Genomic DNA, 20696 nt, shown 5'->3' on the forward strand with positions numbered 1-20696 from the left:
ATAAAGAAGATGCATTTGTACTAAAGTTTGTAGTATTGGAAGCTTAATTTGATTTACACATTCATCTTAAAACCTTTGTTTTGGAGGAAATAGGTCTTTTTCTTGAAGAAAAGCTGAAGACTCGGCATTAATAATTTTTAACTATTTACTGTCCCTTTCTATAATTAGTCTTGGAGAGTTATTCACTCAAACACGTCCCAGACTTTTTTCAAAATAGCCATAGATTGCATGTCTCTCGATTTTGGGGTGCTTAAGTTTAGAGGGATTGTTTTTTCTGAAAGTGCCAAGAAGTCATTCTGGAAATTGTTCCTGTTTAAATTGCATCACTCTGGTCTTCCAATAACTTACATTTTAACCTTATATGCCTTTTAAAATTTTGGTTAATCTTTCTTTCTTTTTGTGCTATATGTATATTTTTATTTTCAGAGTTAAATCAATTCATTTTATTTTAATAGACTTTCAATGAATTGTTTGATGCTCATAAAACAGAAGGTGATATTCTTGCTATAGTATCGAAAGCTGAAGAATTTGAGCAGATAAAGGTAAAGTTGTATCCTTTCATACAAAGAATATGTCTTAAAACTAGACGCTTCTGTACTACTTACTCCATAAATAGTGTCTATAGACCCAAGTTTCGCTAAATATTAAGCACCGTTATACAATTATTTCTAAGTAGGCCTAATTGCCAAGAACTATATATACTCTCACTCAAATTTATGTGTAGTTCAGCTTGAACTATAGTGCACATTTAATAACGGGTTATGGATCTTTGAGAATTCTTTTAAATGCTTTTAAGAACTTGTCAGCTCCTCAGTTATTAACAGGTGAAGATAAGTGTCCATTGGAATGGTGCACCCAGGGATGAGATAGTTTTACTGTTTGAAGTTTAAACCATTATTAGATGTCTCCCTGAGCAATCTGCTTTCCCAGAAATGAGGCAGGACTCACTGAAGTTAGCGCTGTGATATACTTCATGCAGGGAACAATATTAGATTAGCAGAATGATAAATTCCGATAAATTATTCTCAAATTTGAAAGCTAGAAAGTTGTAACGGATTTTGTTGTGCAAGCGAGACAATTGCTGTACTGTCATACTCCGTTGAATTCCAGCCTCCCTCTTTGCCTCCTGTGTGGGTAGGACACAAGACAATACGTTGCAAGCCGGCATGAGCTTGTTTGCCCATGCTTCCATCTCATAGAGGTGCGAGCCAGACTCCGCAGGGTTTATTAGCTTGGGCTCATTGCCATTTTACCACAATTATACAACTTTCAGATCAGAGTTGGCTCTCATTCACCTGGCTCCGCGATCTGGCAGTGTGAATCCCTCCCCATCTACATATTTACATATTTGCACACACTGTCTGAGTATTACCATCTCTTTATCTAATGGAGAAATTCTATTTTGCTGTAATCTCTTCTATTATAGAAGATAATAAGCAATGAGGTTTCACAGTGATACATGCAACGTTTTCCAAGCTGGAAGGGGATTTTTATGATAGTGATATTTCTTTGCTAGGTCTAAATTTAGCGTAATTGAATATTCAAAAGGAAAGCATATGGAAAATCTGATGTGATATGTTTCTATATTAGTAATAAAGTTACTAGTGATGCTTCTTGACTACGGCATAGCTTTTCTAGTTCGCATTCTCAGATTTGTATGGTATGGCATCAGCGCAACATCAGTTCCATTTTTTTGTGATCCGCTTGCTGTGCAGCTCTGAATGTTAAAACTAGTAACTGATTTTCACAAGAATAGCGCAGGATTTACCCCTCTGTGTGACACAAATTGTGACTTTTGCTAATACGAATCATGTCTCCATAATGCCTTTTAAAATTCTGTATTTTGAGATAGGTAAGTCACCATTAGCTGAAATACAGGTCTGGATTTGGCCTGTGCTGTGCTATGCAAGAGCAGAAAAAAAATATCAAAAATGTTGCTGTAAGCAGAGCGCAATATTCCCCTGACACTGGAGTCATCTGTGCTGGTTGTGTCCTTCATCTTTTTCTTTCCTGTAGGGCCAGTGGCTGAATAGTTGGGGATTTTAACCCAATTGTCTTAGGGTCTTTTTTATGTCAGGTAGTCAGGTCCAAATGAAAATTACTTTCAGCTGGTTCCCTGCAGGGACCAAACATTTACCCTCTTTAAATAAGTTTTACACTAACAGACTATCAGTAAATCAAAGAATATGTAGATTTATGCTGGTTTTGCCATGTAAGGGTCATCAGTTAGAATGTGAAATGTTATGCATTATTCAAACCATAGATATGAATATTTCTTTACTCGTATTAAGACTTAATCTTATTAACAGTGAAAATTTTAATATCATGAATCATAGTACTTCACAGTTTTGAGTTAAAAATGTATTATGCCACATGCAAACTATGTAACTATAATGAGTACATTTAATGTTAATTCAAGATTGCCCTAATCCAGATGGACAGAGGTTTTACTCTGGTCAAATAAAAAATGAAATCTCATCAGATGAAGGATGGTAGGGTCAGAAGATTCAATTTTTCTGGCATATCAAATTTTTGTATGTCAATGGCAACCTTAATAGATGGTGATGAATGATAAAACGTAATTGTGTCACTATTAAGATAGTTTCAATTATGGTCTATTAGCAACATTGCGGAAGATGTGGGTTTGCTGCTTTTTTCTTCTTTTTTTTTTTTTTCTTTCCTTAAAACTAGAGACTCCATTTAAAAATAATGTAACTATGTTATAAGGAAAATTTGATTTCAGTGTAAAAAATTTTATCAAAGTGCTCCAGCCTCTTCATAACGTATAATTGTGTTTTAGGTAAGAGAAGAAGAAATAGAGGAGCTGGATACCTTACTGAATGATTTCTGTGAACTTCCTGCTCCAGGAGGTGTGGAAAACAATTATGGAAAAATAAATATCCTCCTTCAAACATATATTAGCAGAGGGGAGATGGACAGCTTCTCCCTTATTTCAGATTCTGCGTATGTTGCACAGGTAAAAATAGTATTTTTTACATATCTGTTGCTGTGTTCTGCCGTTTTCATTCCCCAAATGTTTACAATTATGTAAGCAGGCCTTGATCTGCAAAATTTTTTGTACATAGTTATGCAAATTGATTTGAAAATCAGAGCCTTGTGTGTGTGCACATGTGGTATAATATTTAAGTAGAAAATACAAAAGCCTATGCTGGGAGACTATTGCATTTTTTATTAATTATGAATGTCCTTTTTGTTCTTATTACCCCTGTAGTCTTATTATATTTAGTAGTTCTAACTGTGATTGCACAGAAATGTTATTCTTAACTTACTGGGTTTTCTTCTAAAACTGGAAAACTGTTGCAATCTATTTTTATGTTTTGTTTACTTTTGTATTTCATACTGCAAAACATAATTTGTCTTTTATTCACATACCTTGGTTGACACAAGAAAGATGTGCTTTTACAATTTTATTGCTAGACGTAACCATGCAAATTTACATTTTAGTCTATATATTCGTCAGCTTGATTTGACACCTGAATGGTTGATAGTTATACAGCGTGTTCAGTTATTACACAGAATAATACAAAAACTGCAAGTCCGTGACACAGAACTGCTTGCTTACACAACTAGAGCCCATCTTAAGGGATGTTGCTTGAAAATTTAGAATTCTGGATCCTGAAGAACTCAAAGTGACAAAATGCTCATAGACAATCCAAGATTTGCAACAATAACGAATGTGGAAAATAGATTATAAAGTTTTACCTTTTAGTCCATCCTATGTCTCTTTTTTTTTTTTTTTTTTTAACAGTCAGCAGCATGTTGCATTGAATCATTTTTGTCTTATCCTTACAAAACCACTTTGGAAAGAATTGATTGTAAAATTGCATTTAGTTGATGTTAAAGATGAGAGTTAAAGATTCAAAAGTATACATATTCTTCAGCAAGAATGTGTATATTCAATACTAACACTTTCTTCAGAAGTGTTTACATTTCATAGCACGTACGGGTATAAATGAGAAAATTCTGAAATCATTACGCACATCATAAAAATTGTGGTACTTGCACAGCAAGATCATTTTCAGTATGATTCTTTTCATCTTTGCTTTCAAGACAATCGCTTTTATTTGTCTGTCTCAATTATAGCATTTTTAGTGAAGCAACATGGTCGTCTTCTCAGATCTTCATAAATTTTACATGTGGAACCAGTGCTGCAAATTGTGAATTTTTTTAATTGGATAGTGACTATTAAGAAAATCATTCATCCTTTCTAAGTAAAAAAAATGTGCTTCTTTAGTAACATATGCTTCCTATCACGACCAAATAATTTTCTATTTTTATTCCTGTTGGCATCGCTGAGCCAGTAGGGAATGATTGTGTTCTAGTCAATGAATCAAGAGCAGAATTACTAATCCAGGCATAGTACAGGTAGGCCAAAAAAAAAAAAAAAAAACCCAACACAAAAAAAAACACAACTTCATAATACAGCTTGATAAGTTTATGAACGGAATATCATAACTTACATTTTCATTATAACACTGAAGTAATTCAAGCTTATGTTAATTGATTTTCCATGTCCAAGGCAGATTTATACATTTTAGTTCTACAATAGTATCAGAAAAATGTTAAAAAAAAAAGTCAATACTGTTAAACTTCTGTGCCAATGTTGTGAAATTCAGTGTGAAATGGAATGCTATTATGGAAGCAAAACTGAAGTTGAAAAATTAAAACTTGAATTTCCATATAAACTGAGTTGGTAGGTATATATTATATGGGGGAGAAGGAGGAAGATACTAAGTACAGTAAGTGAATTTGTTTCCGAAGTGATTGACATGCAATAAATTTAGAACTCACTAACGTTAGCATAACCGTAATCAAAATTCTATGGCAGACCTGCCACTACAACTTTAATTGGTTGCACATGTTTCTTTTTGTAATTTCGATAGGCAATCGTGAGGTAGTTCTGCCACTAGACAGTGATGGAAAAAATAAAGTTTTCAAGAATGTTTGAAATAAATTTGAAAAGAAAAAATCTATTGTTATGGTTTGTCAAAGATGAGTCTATGGGATCCTTTTCGTTTTACAAAGAATACTTGAGAGAATTGCAACATTTTTTCTTTTTTTTTTTTTTCACTCTCCAGAATGCAGCTCGTATTGTTCGAGCTCTTTTTGAGATTGCCCTTAGGAAACGTTGGCCTGCAATGACATATCGACTACTGAATCTCAGCAAAGTCATTGACAAGCGGCTGTGGGGCTGGGTTAGCCCTTTGAGACAGTTCTCAGTGTTACCACCATCAGTCCTCTCAAAGTTGGAAGAGAAGAATCTCACTGTAGACAAGATGAAGGACATGAGGAAAGATGAAATAGGTGAGAAATCAGCAATGCTGATCTGCTTAAACTATTAGTAATCAATGGGCAAGTTCGAACTAAATCTGAGCCATTCATTAATTTACCCACTCTGGTCTGGATCCATGTAAGCACATTAATACGGTATTATGGTCTGTCCAATAAAGATGGTTTATTCAGTCTCCACAGCTTGTAATACGGCACAGCTTTGAGGGTAAGGCTAGCCCATGTCCTGCCAACCCCAGAACACATGTGGAATGGAGATATAAGTTGATATGTATTTACATATATGTGTATATATACATTTTTATGTTGACCTGTGCTTCCCTTCTTGCTCATATTACATAATACACTACTATAAAAGGCATCTGTTTATTTTTGCCAGTAGGCAAAATAAGGCCTTTTTTTTTTTTTTTTTTTTTTTTTCTGAAATACTATTAACGTGAAAAAGAATAAAAGCAGATTATTATGTCCTGGTATACTATCAGTAAATGGCCTGCTTCTGAAACGCTGCATTAATTTTCATTGAACATGGAGAATTCACTGCCACTGGTGTCATTGCAGCAAAATCTTAATGGAATTTTTTTAAGGATTTGACACTTCGATAATGAGAAAATCCACAAGCCTACTGATAGATATAATGACAATTTCTAGTGTGTGTGTATAAACTGTTGTGTATAAACTGTCCACCAGCTGGTTGAGGTTGAAAAAAAAATTTGCTTGTGATGTATTTATTTTTCTTATCTTAGTGTGTTTTTTCTTACTTGGGCTTTCTTTGCACCTGTTATTGCTGGGTTGTTGAGAAACAAACTGCCATTTTTTTTTAAATCTAATTTTACAATAAAAATAAAATTCCTGCTTTTTAGAGGTTATGACCTCTGACTTGATATTTCTCTCATTTGACAAGAGAACTACATTCCTCACAGGTTTGTTACGTGCCTAATTTTGGTTGGAAAAAGTTGAATAAATATGTAAAAGCTTGCAGAATTAGAGGCTATATTTTTATTTAATAAGCCAAAATACTGTGAGAACATTTTAAAAGCTTTTATGCTTTTATGCTTTATGCTTTAAAAGCATTTATGCTTCTTTCTCCCCATACCTGCCCTTGGAGAAGCTAGAAATTTTGTATTAAGATACAAAACCAGTTTTTCTTTCTTCAACGTAGTAGAACTATTATTGACAACGTGGAAACGTATCAATATATACCTGTAAAATGTCTAGTTTTGTTTTATTATTAACCTAGTTTGAAAATAGATGAGCCGGGATTTAACTGTGAAAATAGGTCGTTGCAGACTATGTGTAGTGATACTTCATGTTCTTCAGCCTGATAAACATCAAAGCAAATTGATGTGTGCATCTCTGTGAAGTACTGTTACTTGGCATACTTCTTCCTGTCTGGCCTCTCTTTCTGACACCACGGGCGTGAAGGAAGCGCTTGCCTGGCAGCCACCTTATTTTTATCCGAATTCAAAGCCGTGTCGAAATGAGAAAAGGCCGTGCTCTCTGACTCCGTAGGACTAGTTTCTGGTTTAGTGTTTTGCCCTTTTTAAATGTGATTGTGATCTCGGAGATAGAATAAAAAAGGACGGGAGCTAGCTGGCTGACTGAGTCCATGGCTTAGGGACAGATAAAGGCGTCAGATGGGTGCCAGCTCTCCCAGTGAATGAAGAGTGTGTTGTGTGCACAGGTCCTGGGTTCCAGTGTACCACAAATTGGTCGACACCAATCCATGCTCTACTGCCACGTAACCGTGGAGTTTCCAGAAAGCCAAGAAATCACTGTGTTATCTGAGATAACCACTTCTGGTTTTTCAGAATAGAGATTACAGTCATGGAATAGCAAAATCTATTCCTCTGTTACGCATACCTATCTTCTCGAATAGTCAGCTTTTGTTCAGAAGGTTTTAATATTTCTTGTATGCCATTGATAGTTTCTCATAATGTGACTTTTCAAAAAAAAAAAGGGGGGGGGGGAAGGGAGTTTTATAATATTTTACAGTAGTTGGGAGAGGAGCCTTATTTTCCCCTAGCAGATAAGTGTATAAAACCTCAGTGCTGTCCTGTACAAACACCTCACACGCTGTGATACAGAAAGTGATTTTTGGCATGAAAAAGTGTACTTGCCTACATAAGCTTATTGAGTCATATCTTTGAATATTTCGCACCTACCTTTAATTTAACACGATTTCTGAAGTTTTACTTCTAATTGCAAAGGATAGTCACAGTGCAAGTATGCTATAATACTGCAGGTATCACCAAATTGTACCAATATTTATTATAATTGTACCAATTCTTTATTATTTATATTGTGCCAATTATTTATTATTTATATTGTACCAATATAAATGGTTTGGGGTTTAATAATCCACTTTCTGGAGGTGCACTTATTTTACCAACTGCAAATTAAAATGATTAAATGTGTGTTCAAGCTTTTGCATTGGAGATATGCTTCTTATGCATGATCACCATTCATTACTTCAGAGTATAAACACCTGTGTGAGGCAAAATCTGCCAGTTTGTTAAATAAAACCAAAGAGGGAAAGTCAGGATCAATATAAAAAAATTAGCAACGGTAAGGTGTTATGCTCCAAAATTTCATGCAATAGCAAGAAAAAGTTTGTATCACCTTTCACTTTGCACATAATGCAAATAATAGGATTTCTTCTTTTTTTTGTCTTTTTTTTTTATGGGAAAGTGTGCACCAGAACCACATAATGATATCAGAAAATATCAGTAGCCATTTGTAAGGTAGCTTTTAACAGTGAGTACTAACGTCTGTTACAATTAAAATTTAAAATATACTCCACATTATTTTATAAGCAATTTCAGTGAAAATGTGATAAATCAACTTCTTACCCTAAATTAGCTAGAAGTTGCAATATTTTTCCGGAAAAAAAGAAATCACTGCTACGTACCTTGTTTTACATTTAAAATGAAGAGCAAGGGAACAGAGATTTCAGTTGTAAAATAGAAGCAGGATTTTTTTTTTATTAATATAATCACTTTATTGCCTTAGTTACCATGACTATGATAGAAAATTAAAAACATTGCAACATTTAGTTTTTCCTTTGTCTCAGTTACACAGTGGTGTATTCTGAAAGACCAGAGCTGCTGTGAGATATTTACTAGTTGTGTGCATTTTTGAGCTATTAACTACCTTTATTCAGTTTTATGTAAAGTGTTCTGTCTACTTTGAATCACTACACAGGAATTGCAGAAGTTCAAATGTGTGCCCTTCATTAAGTAAAAGGTCAGCCTTCATGCTTTAAAAAAGAACTATATGGCTTGGTAAGAGCTTGGTCAAAAAGTCAGTAAAGGAAAGGGAAGTGGCTTGACATAATATGTGGTCAGTGTGAATTCTTAATAGTTATTTTAACCCCTTAGTTATAGCCAACAGAGGGGTTAATACTGATTTTTCTAGGGTGTAAATTGCTAATTCAAGTTAAGTATTACAAAATATTCAGACATGCCAGGTCAGGAGAGTCAGACATTTACGCACCTAAGAGCAAAACAAGCAAGCAATAATACTCCTCTCTCAAAGCCTCTTTGAAAGACGGAGTTGTACTATTTTTTCTGGAAATGCAAATTTGTTACACCCGATGTTTTCTTGGCAGGTCATATGCTGCATCATGTGAAGATTGGGTTAAAGGTAAAACAGTGTGTCCATCAAATTCCTTCCATCATAATGGAAGCAACGATTCAGCCAATAACCCGCACGGTGCTCCGAGTTCGGCTGAACATCGCTCCTGATTTCACATGGAACGATCAGGTAAAAAAAAAGGAGGTGGAGGAAGGGCGGGAAGCGTTACTTGAGCCTCAGTAAAGGACATGATCACAGAGAGTCCATAGCGGTTTGGAGAAGGAAAAAAACATTTATTTTAGCTAAAAGGCAAATTTGATAATAAGAATGGAATGACCTTTAAGACTTTCACAGACGAAGGCACCCAAAGATCATCTTTTTATTTCCATTAATTGTTACGGGATTGTGCTGTTTATAACATGTTGAAGCAAGTGCTTATACTGAATATTAACAGTAGTCACACATAGATTTGCATTATATGCCCAAAAAGGAGAAGCAAGAAAAAGGAAGGCACAGATGGCGCTCTGTACTATGAATGAACATCAAACGCAGAAAATAAAGCCCTGAAACACAGTTCGTGTATGCCAAGTTCTGCTGCTCTTTACGGCTTTACAAGTGTACATTCACAACATCAGTGCCTTTTTATTTCTGTCTGAACAGAAAAACTGAGATATGTTTGGAATTAGATTCATCTATATTTTATGGTGCAAATTTATATGAAAGGAGTTGTACTAGTTGCGCATTTAGATATACCCACAGCCTTTAATTCAGAATCTGTTCATTAGAAATAGATTTAAGATAAATCTAAATGAAATACAAATGTCCACATGGGGGCATTGTATTGTTGCTGGTACTTCTGAAACTTTCTACAGAGTCAAGGCAAAGATACCGAAATGGGCAAGCATATTTTTCTTTTTTTTATGCTTAGGACGTTTAAGCTTAAGATAAATTATTTTGAAAGGTGGATATTAAGTTACTGTTCTTTTATTAAAAAATAATTTTAAAATCCCATAGATTACAAATTTACCTTAATCACAAGTAAATTAGTTTTATTCCACAAACATTTAGATTATTTTGTAGTTTATTTTCCCTGCCTAAAGGCTTTTTCTTTTCTTTTGGAAGTTTCGCCAAGTTAGCTTATGAGTGGGAGATTAATGATCAAAATACAGAAAGTTAGATTTTGTTTGCTACCTGGATTTATTACAGAAATACTTGAATGGATTCCTGACATGAATTATAGCATGAGTTATCTTCTGCTGCCTTATTTATGTGCAATACTTCAGAAGGCAAACAAGTATTACTTTTTAGGATTGAGACAAGTTTTTATTATTCAATCTTTCATCCACTTTACCTGTAATCTATTAAAGACAAAAAAACCCCATGACTGTTCTTCATATTAAGCTGTATCTTAATACAAATTAATTTCTTAATCTATTTTTAGATTATTCTACAAAATCTAGGTTCTTCTATATTGGAAAGGGGTCCACACAGAATTATACTGTCTTATTTGATTCTGAACTTCTAAAGTTATAGCAAAACTTTGGCAAAAATCTGGTTTCTGCTATGACCCCTTGACACCATTTTCCTAATGGTTGCTTTGGAAACATTATGATCGTTTTATCAATTCAACTTATGGAGCTCTTTTTGTGTGAATTTGTATATTGGTACTCATTAAAACTCGGAAAACTTTTTTTTTCTTTTTTTTTTCTTTTTGTAAAGTAGCTGTTGATTTTCTCATGTCTTCAGTGAGTGAAACCTATCACAGTAAATAAACAAAAAACTGTTAAATTTTAATAGTCTCTAAAAATTAATAACTGTCTTAAATTCAACCATTCGCACTCCAAAACTACTTCTACATCATCACACAATATTTTAGCAAGCTATTCAGAAGAAGAATATATAAACTTATAGGTATAGCTGAAATTGGTACAAAAATATTCAAAGAATGGGAGTAGTCAAATAACATCAGAACACTGAAAATTTAAATAGCATACTTAACTGAAATACCTTGCTTGGTTAACATTTCATGGTTTTCAGACTGTTGCTTTACCTGGAAACTTAATTCTAGAATGATCTCATCTCAAATTTTGCACTTGCCTTTACGAGAGAAAGAAGATATGTTTCGGTAGTTCTAAGATATGACATCATCTTGATCTTTAATGGCTGCAGCTTTCAGTGCTGAGAGCCCTTAATTTCAGTAAAGCATGTGAGGCATATCCCAGTGGAAAATTCTTATTATATAGTTAAAAGCGAAAGACTATAAACATACCCAGGCAGAGCAAGGAAGCCTTACTGCAGCCAGGAGGAGTCCAGCAGAAATATGGAATAATGCGACTAGGATTAATTAGCCGAGTCGTGTATCAGACATGCAGTTTTAGGGCAGTGGTTGCCCAAAATACAGGTATGTGTCAGTTCTTAAGAGGTCGCCAGAGTTTTTGAGAATCATTACTGGAGAGTGTTGCATTGCCTGTTCCCACATTGCCCTTGTTTTCCCATCCAGCTTTGTCACAGGACTCTCCAAAAACTAAGATGCTGTTATAGTTGATAATAAAATTTCTGAGCTATATGAACTTTATCGCCTTCCTTAGTTCTTCCATCCTCTCTTAAATTCTTCTAAACCCTGAGAAAGTAACAGGTCACCTGCAGTGACCTGTCCCCTTTCAGTTTCACTGCTTCAGTTCCCAGTGAAGCTGCTAGTGAAATTCAAATGTAATGAAAAAAAAAAAAATGACGGTTTCTTTACTGTCCATCTAGTTATCTATTGTGCAACTGTATAAAAAAAGAAACAAAAGCACCTTAGTTCTATTCTTAGTACGTATTTTTGTCTTCAAAAGCCGGTACAGACTGTTTTCAACACATACACAATAATGAATTATGCTGAAAATAATGTGTGCTGTGTGAATCAATACCAGATTCCTGTAGCATTAAAATTGCCATTAGAAGCAACTATGCATTTTGTGGGTTTTTCTTCTATTAACTAGAGCTTAGGAGTAATTCCAGCTTTTTTTTTCATCTTCATACTGGTTTCATACCTTATCACAGTCCTCATCAGAAACATCAAAAAAATCTATGTTCATTTAATAGTATGTTTTCTGTACTCCTTTACTGTGCATTTTTCTTTTTTCTCCTAGATATTTAAGTAAAATGCTTGCACAAGTCATTTATTCTGACAAAGAAACAAAAATTCTTAACTGAGTGTCCTGCCTAGCTATGATTTGTGTCTGGCATTGCAAAATAAGGTACACAACAAAGCAAACAAAAATCTAGGGTGGAATAAAGTGTTGCCAGATGGCATGGGAATCAAGGGACAGCTTTGTTAATGTTCTTCGCACTTCACCTGTAGCAATGACTACATCTACAGCCTTCTGCATCCACTTACTGTATCTTTCTAAAGCAGAGGGGAAGAGAGAGAGGAGGAGAGAGGAATGTCACAATTCAGTGTCCAATTTTTCCTGAGAGCGTGTTTTTGACTGAAAAATGAGCAGTGGATAGCAAAAGACAATCCTCTATACAGAATCCGAAGACAGAAGTACAAGGAGGAAAAAGGAGGAGTCGTCCTTTTTTAGGAGCCTAGAGGAAACCTGGGGAGTTCAGTCTTATTTATAAAGAGCTGAAGCCCTAGCTTCAGTTGCATTTGTATCATGTCCATTTATATTATATGTACCTTAAGCACAGTCTGATTGAAACATAATCTTTAAGCAGACTAATCTAATTAGAAATGTTATATTGCTCTTGCCTCTGATTTCTATATTTCTGTATTCCTTTGTAAGCCTACATAATTTCGAAATATATCTGATGTACCCAGCAAACCTAGAGAAGCTCCTTACATCTATAACAAAGCTATCTTTTCTACTCTTAAAGGTACATGGCACTGTTGGAGAGCCCTGGTGGATTTGGGTAGAAGACCCTACTAATGATCACATTTATCATTCAGAGTACTTCATCATTCAAAAAAAACAGGTAATGGCTTTTATTCAGAATCTCATAGCAAGGCAAAAATAAAGTTAGTGAGATGAGGATTTGTAAGGCCAAACAGTATTTTGACCTAAGCAGATTTCCAAATCAGTAGCACAGCTTTCCGTTTTAAATGTACGTGATAAGCTTGGACTTGGACACAAAGATGTTTTCTAATCTCAGAGGTCCCTTTTTCTCCTCCTCCTTTGGTGAGACACTTATTTCCAGGTGAAAAAAAAGAAAGACTGTAATGGTTTTGTCTGTTAAAGAAAAAGATGAAGAGCAAGCCTTATTTTTATCTTTTGAAGTCCGTGGAAACAATATCTATTCCCAGTGATGAAATTTTCTGTAAAGATATGAACATTTTGCAAATGCAGTTGCACACATACTTCATTGCTTTGTGTTGGTAATGCTTATGGAAGTGAGGCAAACTACGATTTTTCAAGTTACCGATTTGTCTGTGCAGTAATTATTATCTACACATTTGCATTAGGTCATTACTAAAGAACCTCAACTGCTGGTGTTCACAATCCCAATTTTTGAACCTCTTCCTTCTCAATATTACATTCGAGCTGTGTCCGATAGATGGCTAGGAGCAGAGGCTGTATGTATCATAAATTTTCAACATTTGATTCTTCCAGAGAGACATCCACCCCACACAGGTAACTTCAAATTTGATCTTTTTTTTTTTTCACTTCATCTTCTTTATATTGATTTTCCTTATAATAGTGCAACAATTCTCTTAACTTCTGCTTCATCATAGAAAAGTATATGTAATTTCACTTTGTGATATATTTTATTATTGAGACCATTTCTCCACTAACTTTAAAGCTCTCTAAAATTTTAAATTCCTGGTCAAAAAGCAGCTCATTTCATCTCAACATAGTACCAGCCTTTTAGTTACTCCAGGTTCTCTATAAACCATAGGAAAACTGAAACTGTCACCTAAAACTAAGCAGTGTCTGTATTACAGTATGTCTTGTCCTGGTGCTTGCAAGCGTTACAGTTCTTCCGGATTGGTTCCAAGTAATCTTGGAGTGGATGGTTGTATTACAAATGGCATTCAGCAAAGAAAAAACAAACACAGTTAAAATTTTGAAAATATGAAACCTTTTGCTATTTTTACTCAAATAAATTCATCATAGCAAGCACAGTTACGGTGCTGAACGTCGCATTTCAACTTAGCACTGCTGATCGAGTCAGGCCTTCCCCTCCCCCTCCTTTTTTAACACTTGGCACAGAAGCATATGTTTGTGTTTTGCTTCTTTTTTTCTGGATACATAAATTGCTTTATACATTCATTGTGCCTGATGTCATTGTAAAACCTTTCCACTGCAATTACATTTGGCTCATCTAGCAGTCTGTGAAGTGAGTGCCTTCAGAAATACTCAGTTCTCATACGGTGTTGTCCTTTGGCATGCATAAATTCACATGTGTTTGTGAAGTGTTTAGCTATTGTTATACTGTACCTAGGCTGTCTGGAAAAGCATGTGTAACCTTTTTATCTAATTGACTGATCACTGACTACTATTCAGAAGAAACAGAAAGATATTTACACATCACCAGTTATGGAGCCTCTAGGATTTATGGTAATTGATTTCAATTCCCATCTGGTTCCCACTCAACAATGAAGTACGTAGAGGCCCTGCTAGGCAAAAAACCTTCTTTCTCCTCAACAGAGCCCAAGAAATCACAGTTTCAGTGGGAATGATAAAACAGCCATAAGGTATCAGTGAAAAGCATGTGAAGAGTATTAGGCATCATTGCCTCAGTAGATTTTATGACTCCCATATCATACCTTAATGTGAAGCACCCTGAAAAGACAATGAGACGTCCAGCCACAAAGAAAAAAAAAAAAAAAAAACAAACTAAACTTCAAAGCAAGCATCTGCATAGCAGAATCACTGCAGTCTCCTTAATTTGGTAGGATTCCAAATCCAATCTGGTTATATATATCATCTTCCAAATTCCACAATCTCTAATTGTTTGGATAGCAGATGCCCTCAAGATATATTGAGATTCCTATATTGAAAGGCTGTTTGTTTATTTATTAAGATTATGTCTTTAATTACATGTTTAAAGGATTAGATGCAAAATTTAGTTGTACTCGTCTGATTTGTATTACTCCAACGACCTAAAAACTCCAAAGAATCTTTCCTTCTTAAATAGATTTTTTTCCCCGAATCTGAAATATTCAGACTGTGCTGTCCTGCGACTCTGCATTCTGTTATAAGAAGATGGACATGCATATAATCGAATACAGTGGGTTTAGCGCCTACTACAACTGGGTAAAAAGGAAACAGCTTTAAGAAAAAGATTAATTTATGCAAATAGCTGGTTCACAGCTATCAGAATACTAACGATGGTAGTTCCAGAAATACTTCATAGCTATAAAATCAACTTTTCATTGTTCCTCATCGAAGTTAACAATGACCCAAATGCGGACTCTGTGTCATATGAGATATTAAGTAAAACAATTTCCAATGTAAGTTGTTTTCCACTAAAGTATTGGTTAATATCTTTATCTTCATAATAGACTAGGTTATGTCATGGCATCTCTTGTCACACACTTATGATTATTTTGTGTTTTTAGAGCTTCTGGATCTTCAGCCTTTGCCTATCACAGCCTTGGGACATCGGGAATATGAAGTCCTGTACAAATTCACACACTTCAACCCTATCCAGACCCAGATATTTCATACACTTTATCACACAGACTGTAATGTTCTTCTTGGAGCACCTACAGGTTCTGGAAAAACTGTTGCAGCTGAATTAGCAATCTTTAGAGTTTTTAACAAGTATCCTACATCAAAGGTTTGTAAAATAGGTTTACTAGAATCATTTTCTTTAGGCATGTTTTCAGCAATACAAAAGCCTAGAAAAAGACTATGGCAAACTGAATTTTGCTTTCTCCAATTTATACCTGTCTGCATACAAAATGATACTGCATCGTGTACCTTATGCTTTTATTTCAACTTTATATTTTAATCAGTGTACAACTAGTGTTAAATCTAAAAGAAATCACATACAGGCATGCTAGATTTCCTTTTTTATACTTACCTGCATTTCCTGCTTTAATCTCCTTCTACTAGCAGTAGTACTGTATCATAGCTATTAGTTTCCCTCCATGTGAATACAAGTAGCCCACTCTCTCTCTTATTTAAACGAACAAATTGCAATTAATTACTAGAAGCCAATTTTCCGTTCCAACTTGCCCCTGTATTCTGTTTCTTAGAACAAATTGTCTAAAAGCTGAACAACTCAACTTTGGGGGGTTTTGTTTTCAAAGTGAATATATATCTGCATCTTGACTTAGTCATCTTGTCTTAGTTAACCATCTTTTAGCTTTAAAGTCTTTGGAAAAGGTATTTGTATCTGACTGTGAGATTTAACCAGAGAATAACCTTTGGAATTAACAGAATTAATGTGCATAACTCCCTTATTCATCTTTGAAATTTCAGTATTTTCATGTAATTTGTTAGTCCAAGCGAGGTAAACAAGACATTCACACATTTTCGACTTATCTATTAGACTTACGAAATAGCCAGTTCTCAAAGGAATATATCTTCTAGGTTTTAATAAAGCTGAAAACCTGGCTATAGACTTTAAAGAATATATGTGAATTCTTCATGTAGCGGTTTCTTCATGTTCAAAAGCTTGACTATTTAACCATAAATCTGTAAATAAATATTGTTTCTACACGTCAGAGTATTCCCCCCTGCAGAGCAGGCTTCTTTGAGGAAAATATTGTGACATTTTGCTTAAAATAATCAGCTTTTTAATTTAATTGGTCATGTTTTAATAATTTAACCATATAACTAGAAATCAGGTAAGATACTGCTTGCTGAAAATTCTGAATATAGATAATGAGTATGTTCGAATCTCACAAGTATTAAATAATTTTTTTCCTTGTAGGTACACTTTAGTAAAGGTTTCTTGTTTAACTTCTGTTTTTGTGACTTTTCTTTTGCAGGCAGTGTATATTGCACCCTTAAAAGCACTTGTTCGTGAAAGAATTGAGGACTGGAAAGTTAGGATTGAAGAAAAACTTGGTAAAAAGTATGTTTCTCCTTCCTAATAAGAGAAATGAGAAGTAAAAGAACAGTCCATCAAGTATGAATAAAATCTACAGAATACTTCTGAGTATTTCATAATAGGTTCTGATTGTATAGTATCCTTCAAATTCCAAATGCTTAAACAACAAAAAAATGCTATGAATTGTCATTTTAGTGATAGCAAAATCAGAACTAAACAAGGAATACACTTTGATACCCAGCTATTTTTGGTCTCATTACTTGCCAGTATAACAAATCTGAAGCTCAGGTTTATCTCTGCAGTATCCTTGGAAATTGAAATTCCAATCCAAAATAAGCTTTCTTTAGAAACCTTAGCTATAAGGAACTCATAGGAGTTGCATGAACTGTATACTAGTATTCATATATTGTCCTGAAGGAATATTTGTATATTTATATTTATATGAATATATAAATTAGATACACTTCTATTCCTTGGTGACATTAATGGCTTGCTGATCTTCTCAGGTGTTGGGGTTTTACTATTAATTTATGACATATAAGGTATATCAGTTATGTTGATGCTTTCCAAAATTATACGTTGAGTTAAAAATTATATCCGTAGGATGCATTATTTAGGGCGTTTTCCTTTCCCCCCTCTCTCTCTCTCTATATATATATATAGCCTTTTTCTTAAGTTAAAGGAGTCAATAGAACGTGGTGCTACTCTGTGTACATGAAATTACCAGTGAGATTCCTGCTATTATCATAGTAGTGACTTTTTTTTTTTTGCTAGTTTAAGGGCCTGTGAGGATAAATTATTTGCCTCATAATCTTAAAATATTGTCAGGTAATACTTTCTTTTTGTAATTTACTCTATTGCTTGTCACTGAAATTTTGAACAGAAGATACACGTTACTTTGAGGAATTTTTATTGGATGTTCAACTGGACGTAGAATGTATCACAGAAATGTCAAAACCCCATTATATTCAGTCTAAAATGATGGATCATCTCAAATGCTGTTTATAGAACTTGAAAGGATAATAAGGCAAACAATAGGAAAAACTCTGCTAATCTTCCCAAAAAATGACCTCAGGACAATTTCTGCTCCAGTCTTAATGGAACTTCACCAACAAATGCAGACACACTGCAATTTAGCCTCGTTATTCAAACCAGAGATCTATACAGAACAGCAGACAGCAACTCAGTAGCATTCTAGAAAGCTTTCCTCCTGGCTATGGCAGGATGTTATGATGCACATTATAAACTACTAATATTTTTATTTTATCTTCATATTGAAAAGTTAACCATGGATGGTTTGGGACTCATATTCACTCTTCTTTTTGCATGGTTTTGTTAAGGAATGGTATTTAGTGTTTATATGGTATTTGCTAGAAAAACAGAGAGAGGTTTATTTACTTAAAACAATCTTGAACAACCTGTTAGAAGTATTTGACCAGAAACAAAATGACTTTGTTTAATTTTGTTTCTCCTCCCTTTTTAGAGTTAATGTTTAGGAGTTAATATTTGAACATAGAGATGTTCTAAAGCTTTGTAAAGCCAAGCCACTGTCTTGATTACAGGGTTGTAGAGTTGACAGGAGATGTGACTCCTGATATGAGAGCTATTGCCCAAGCTGACCTGATTGTTACTACCCCCGAGAAGTGGGATGGTGTCAGCAGAAGCTGGCAGAACAGAAGCTACGTTCAGAAAGTTTCCATTCTTATCATAGACGAGATCCATCTGCTAGGTGAGCGTGTTTTGTTGTTTTTAATCAGAATTGTTGCTAAATTTGAAGAAGTGCGCTGGTACTTATGATGCGAATATACTTTTTGACATCCGGACCTTTTCTTTTCTCTGTTTTTCAATGGACTTTTCATTTGCTAGGGGATGAGAGAGGCCCGGTATTGGAAGTCATTGTGTCTCGAACAAACTTCATCTCATCTCACACAGAGAAGCCTGTAAGAGTAGTCGGTTTATCCACTGCTTTAGCAAATGCCAGAGACCTGGCTGACTGGCTAAATATTAATCAGGTACGACAAATGTTTCAGAATACTGGTGTATGTTTGTGCTGCAGAAAAGCAAAATAGCAATTTGTAAGAGAATTCGAGGTTAAACTTGAAAAAAATGTTTTCTTGTAGATGGGTCTGTTCAACTTCCGGCCGTCGGTACGCCCAGTTCCTCTGGAGGTGCACATTCAGGGCTTCCCTGGCCAGCATTACTGTCCTCGCATGGCCAGCATGAACAAACCTGCATTTCAGGGTAAGCAACAAGCTCCCAGGCCTTTTCCTTCTTTCTGTAAAAGACAGACAGACTTTGAGCACTTTACACAGTTCATTTGCAGCACATTTACAACATGTGTTACTGTATGTACTCTTTGCATGTTTTAGGGGTAATGTGCTCTGCTAATGGCCCAAAGCTATTTGTCTGAAACATAAAGCGTGCTGCAAATGCAACATATAACAGTGGAATGTAATGTATTTAGAGCAGAAGAATAAAATTAGTGCTAATGAAGGGGAAATAAAATGTGTTTTCTCTTAGTGTTTGACACCATAAAGAAACATTTGTGTAAAAATCTTTGAAATTTACAAAGTAATAAAACCATTCGTATTATTAATCTGCTGAGGTATTTTCATGTGGACCACTGTATGTAAGCATTAAAGAATTGTGAACAGAAGTTGCAAGTCAGGGTAACCTCCTATAATTCTAGTTTCAAAGCAATAACCATAAAATTCAGAATTTGTAGTGCGTCCAGATATGCTTCTGTTTTCAATTTTTTATCCTTAACAAAGCTGGCGAGCAGGATAGATTTAAGAAAAACTCTCATATTTTATTTGAACATGTTTTGTTTTGGTTACATAAGGAATATTTATTATATCAATTAAAAATAACCTCCAAAATAAATTTTGTAATGTGAACTGCTGTTGATTGTGAGGTGACATTTGTGAGGTGACTTTTTAGCTGCTTTAATTAGCCTTATGACAGAAGCAAAGTATTGATTGTGGACTAGAGACCAATCTTGACAGCTCAGATTATTTACACCTCCACAAGAGCATTGTACAAAAACACTAATGAACAATAAATCTGTCTTGGGCTGTTCTACCACACCTGTTCCTGAAGCAACAAAAATCCATTAGATGCTGGGCTTTTACAATATATAGATATATTGGCATATATAGTTGTAAGGTATAAATACACATGAATTATCCTGTTTCAATAATTTCACAACTGTACAGTATGTCTATGCGGGAGCACACGCTGGGTAGTATTCACGAACTGGGGAACAATATGTGATGGTGAACAGTATGAAATAGTTTTCAGAAATTAACAATGCATAAATTTAATTGCTAGAATGAGAATTGCGTGAGAAAACACAGATGGATTTATAAGAGATTTAGAGAGAGTATTTGAAATTCTACGTACACCTGTTTATACTTCTAGAGCTTGTTGATGTTAGAAAATCTGTAGACATATGATTTATTGAGGGCTTTTTTCCCCACTTGTTTTGCATGGTACAGTCAAGGTTATTTTAGCATTTCCATGGCAATACTTATTCCTGAGACCATAAAAATTTTGCTGCAACCTGAAACTTTTCAAACATGGGCTGAGGAAGAAAATGCTTTTTTTAAGAGTCCTAAAACATAACTGGTTTAAATATATCAGACTGATTAGTAAACAACAGAAACAAAGTTCTTTTGTACCATAATGCCCACTTTCACAACAACTATTGAAAAGTTACTATCTTTTGTACCTGTTATAGTTTTGGTAGATTGAAGGGATCCTTTGCAGGCAGACAGGAGTCTATGCAGTCTGAGCTCTGGGTCAGGCAGAAGGCAAGTTTTGAA

At 34.7% G+C, this 20696-nt stretch overlaps 1 protein-coding gene across 1 annotated transcript in view; it reads left to right on the forward strand.

The window, feature by feature from the left end:
- Nucleotides 1–20696, forward strand: part of ASCC3 (activating signal cointegrator 1 complex subunit 3) — a 290851-nt gene that overhangs the window by 199652 nt on the left and 70503 nt on the right. The window contains exons 19-29 of the mRNA XM_082481072.1: nt 456–542; nt 2801–2977; nt 5100–5325; nt 8918–9072; nt 12745–12843; nt 13331–13499; nt 15431–15651; nt 16811–16896; nt 18435–18601; nt 18739–18884; nt 18993–19113. Of these exons, the coding sequence (XP_082337198.1) occupies nt 456–542; nt 2801–2977; nt 5100–5325; nt 8918–9072; nt 12745–12843; nt 13331–13499; nt 15431–15651; nt 16811–16896; nt 18435–18601; nt 18739–18884; nt 18993–19113 (1654 nt within the window). The remainder of the gene's footprint in view (nt 1–455; nt 543–2800; nt 2978–5099; nt 5326–8917; nt 9073–12744; nt 12844–13330; nt 13500–15430; nt 15652–16810; nt 16897–18434; nt 18602–18738; nt 18885–18992; nt 19114–20696) is intronic.

The sequence above is a fragment of the Vanellus vanellus genome (genome assembly GCF_965231255.1).
Source record: "Vanellus vanellus genome assembly, chromosome: 3".
NCBI classification, from domain to species: domain Eukaryota; kingdom Metazoa; phylum Chordata; class Aves; order Charadriiformes; family Charadriidae; genus Vanellus; species Vanellus vanellus.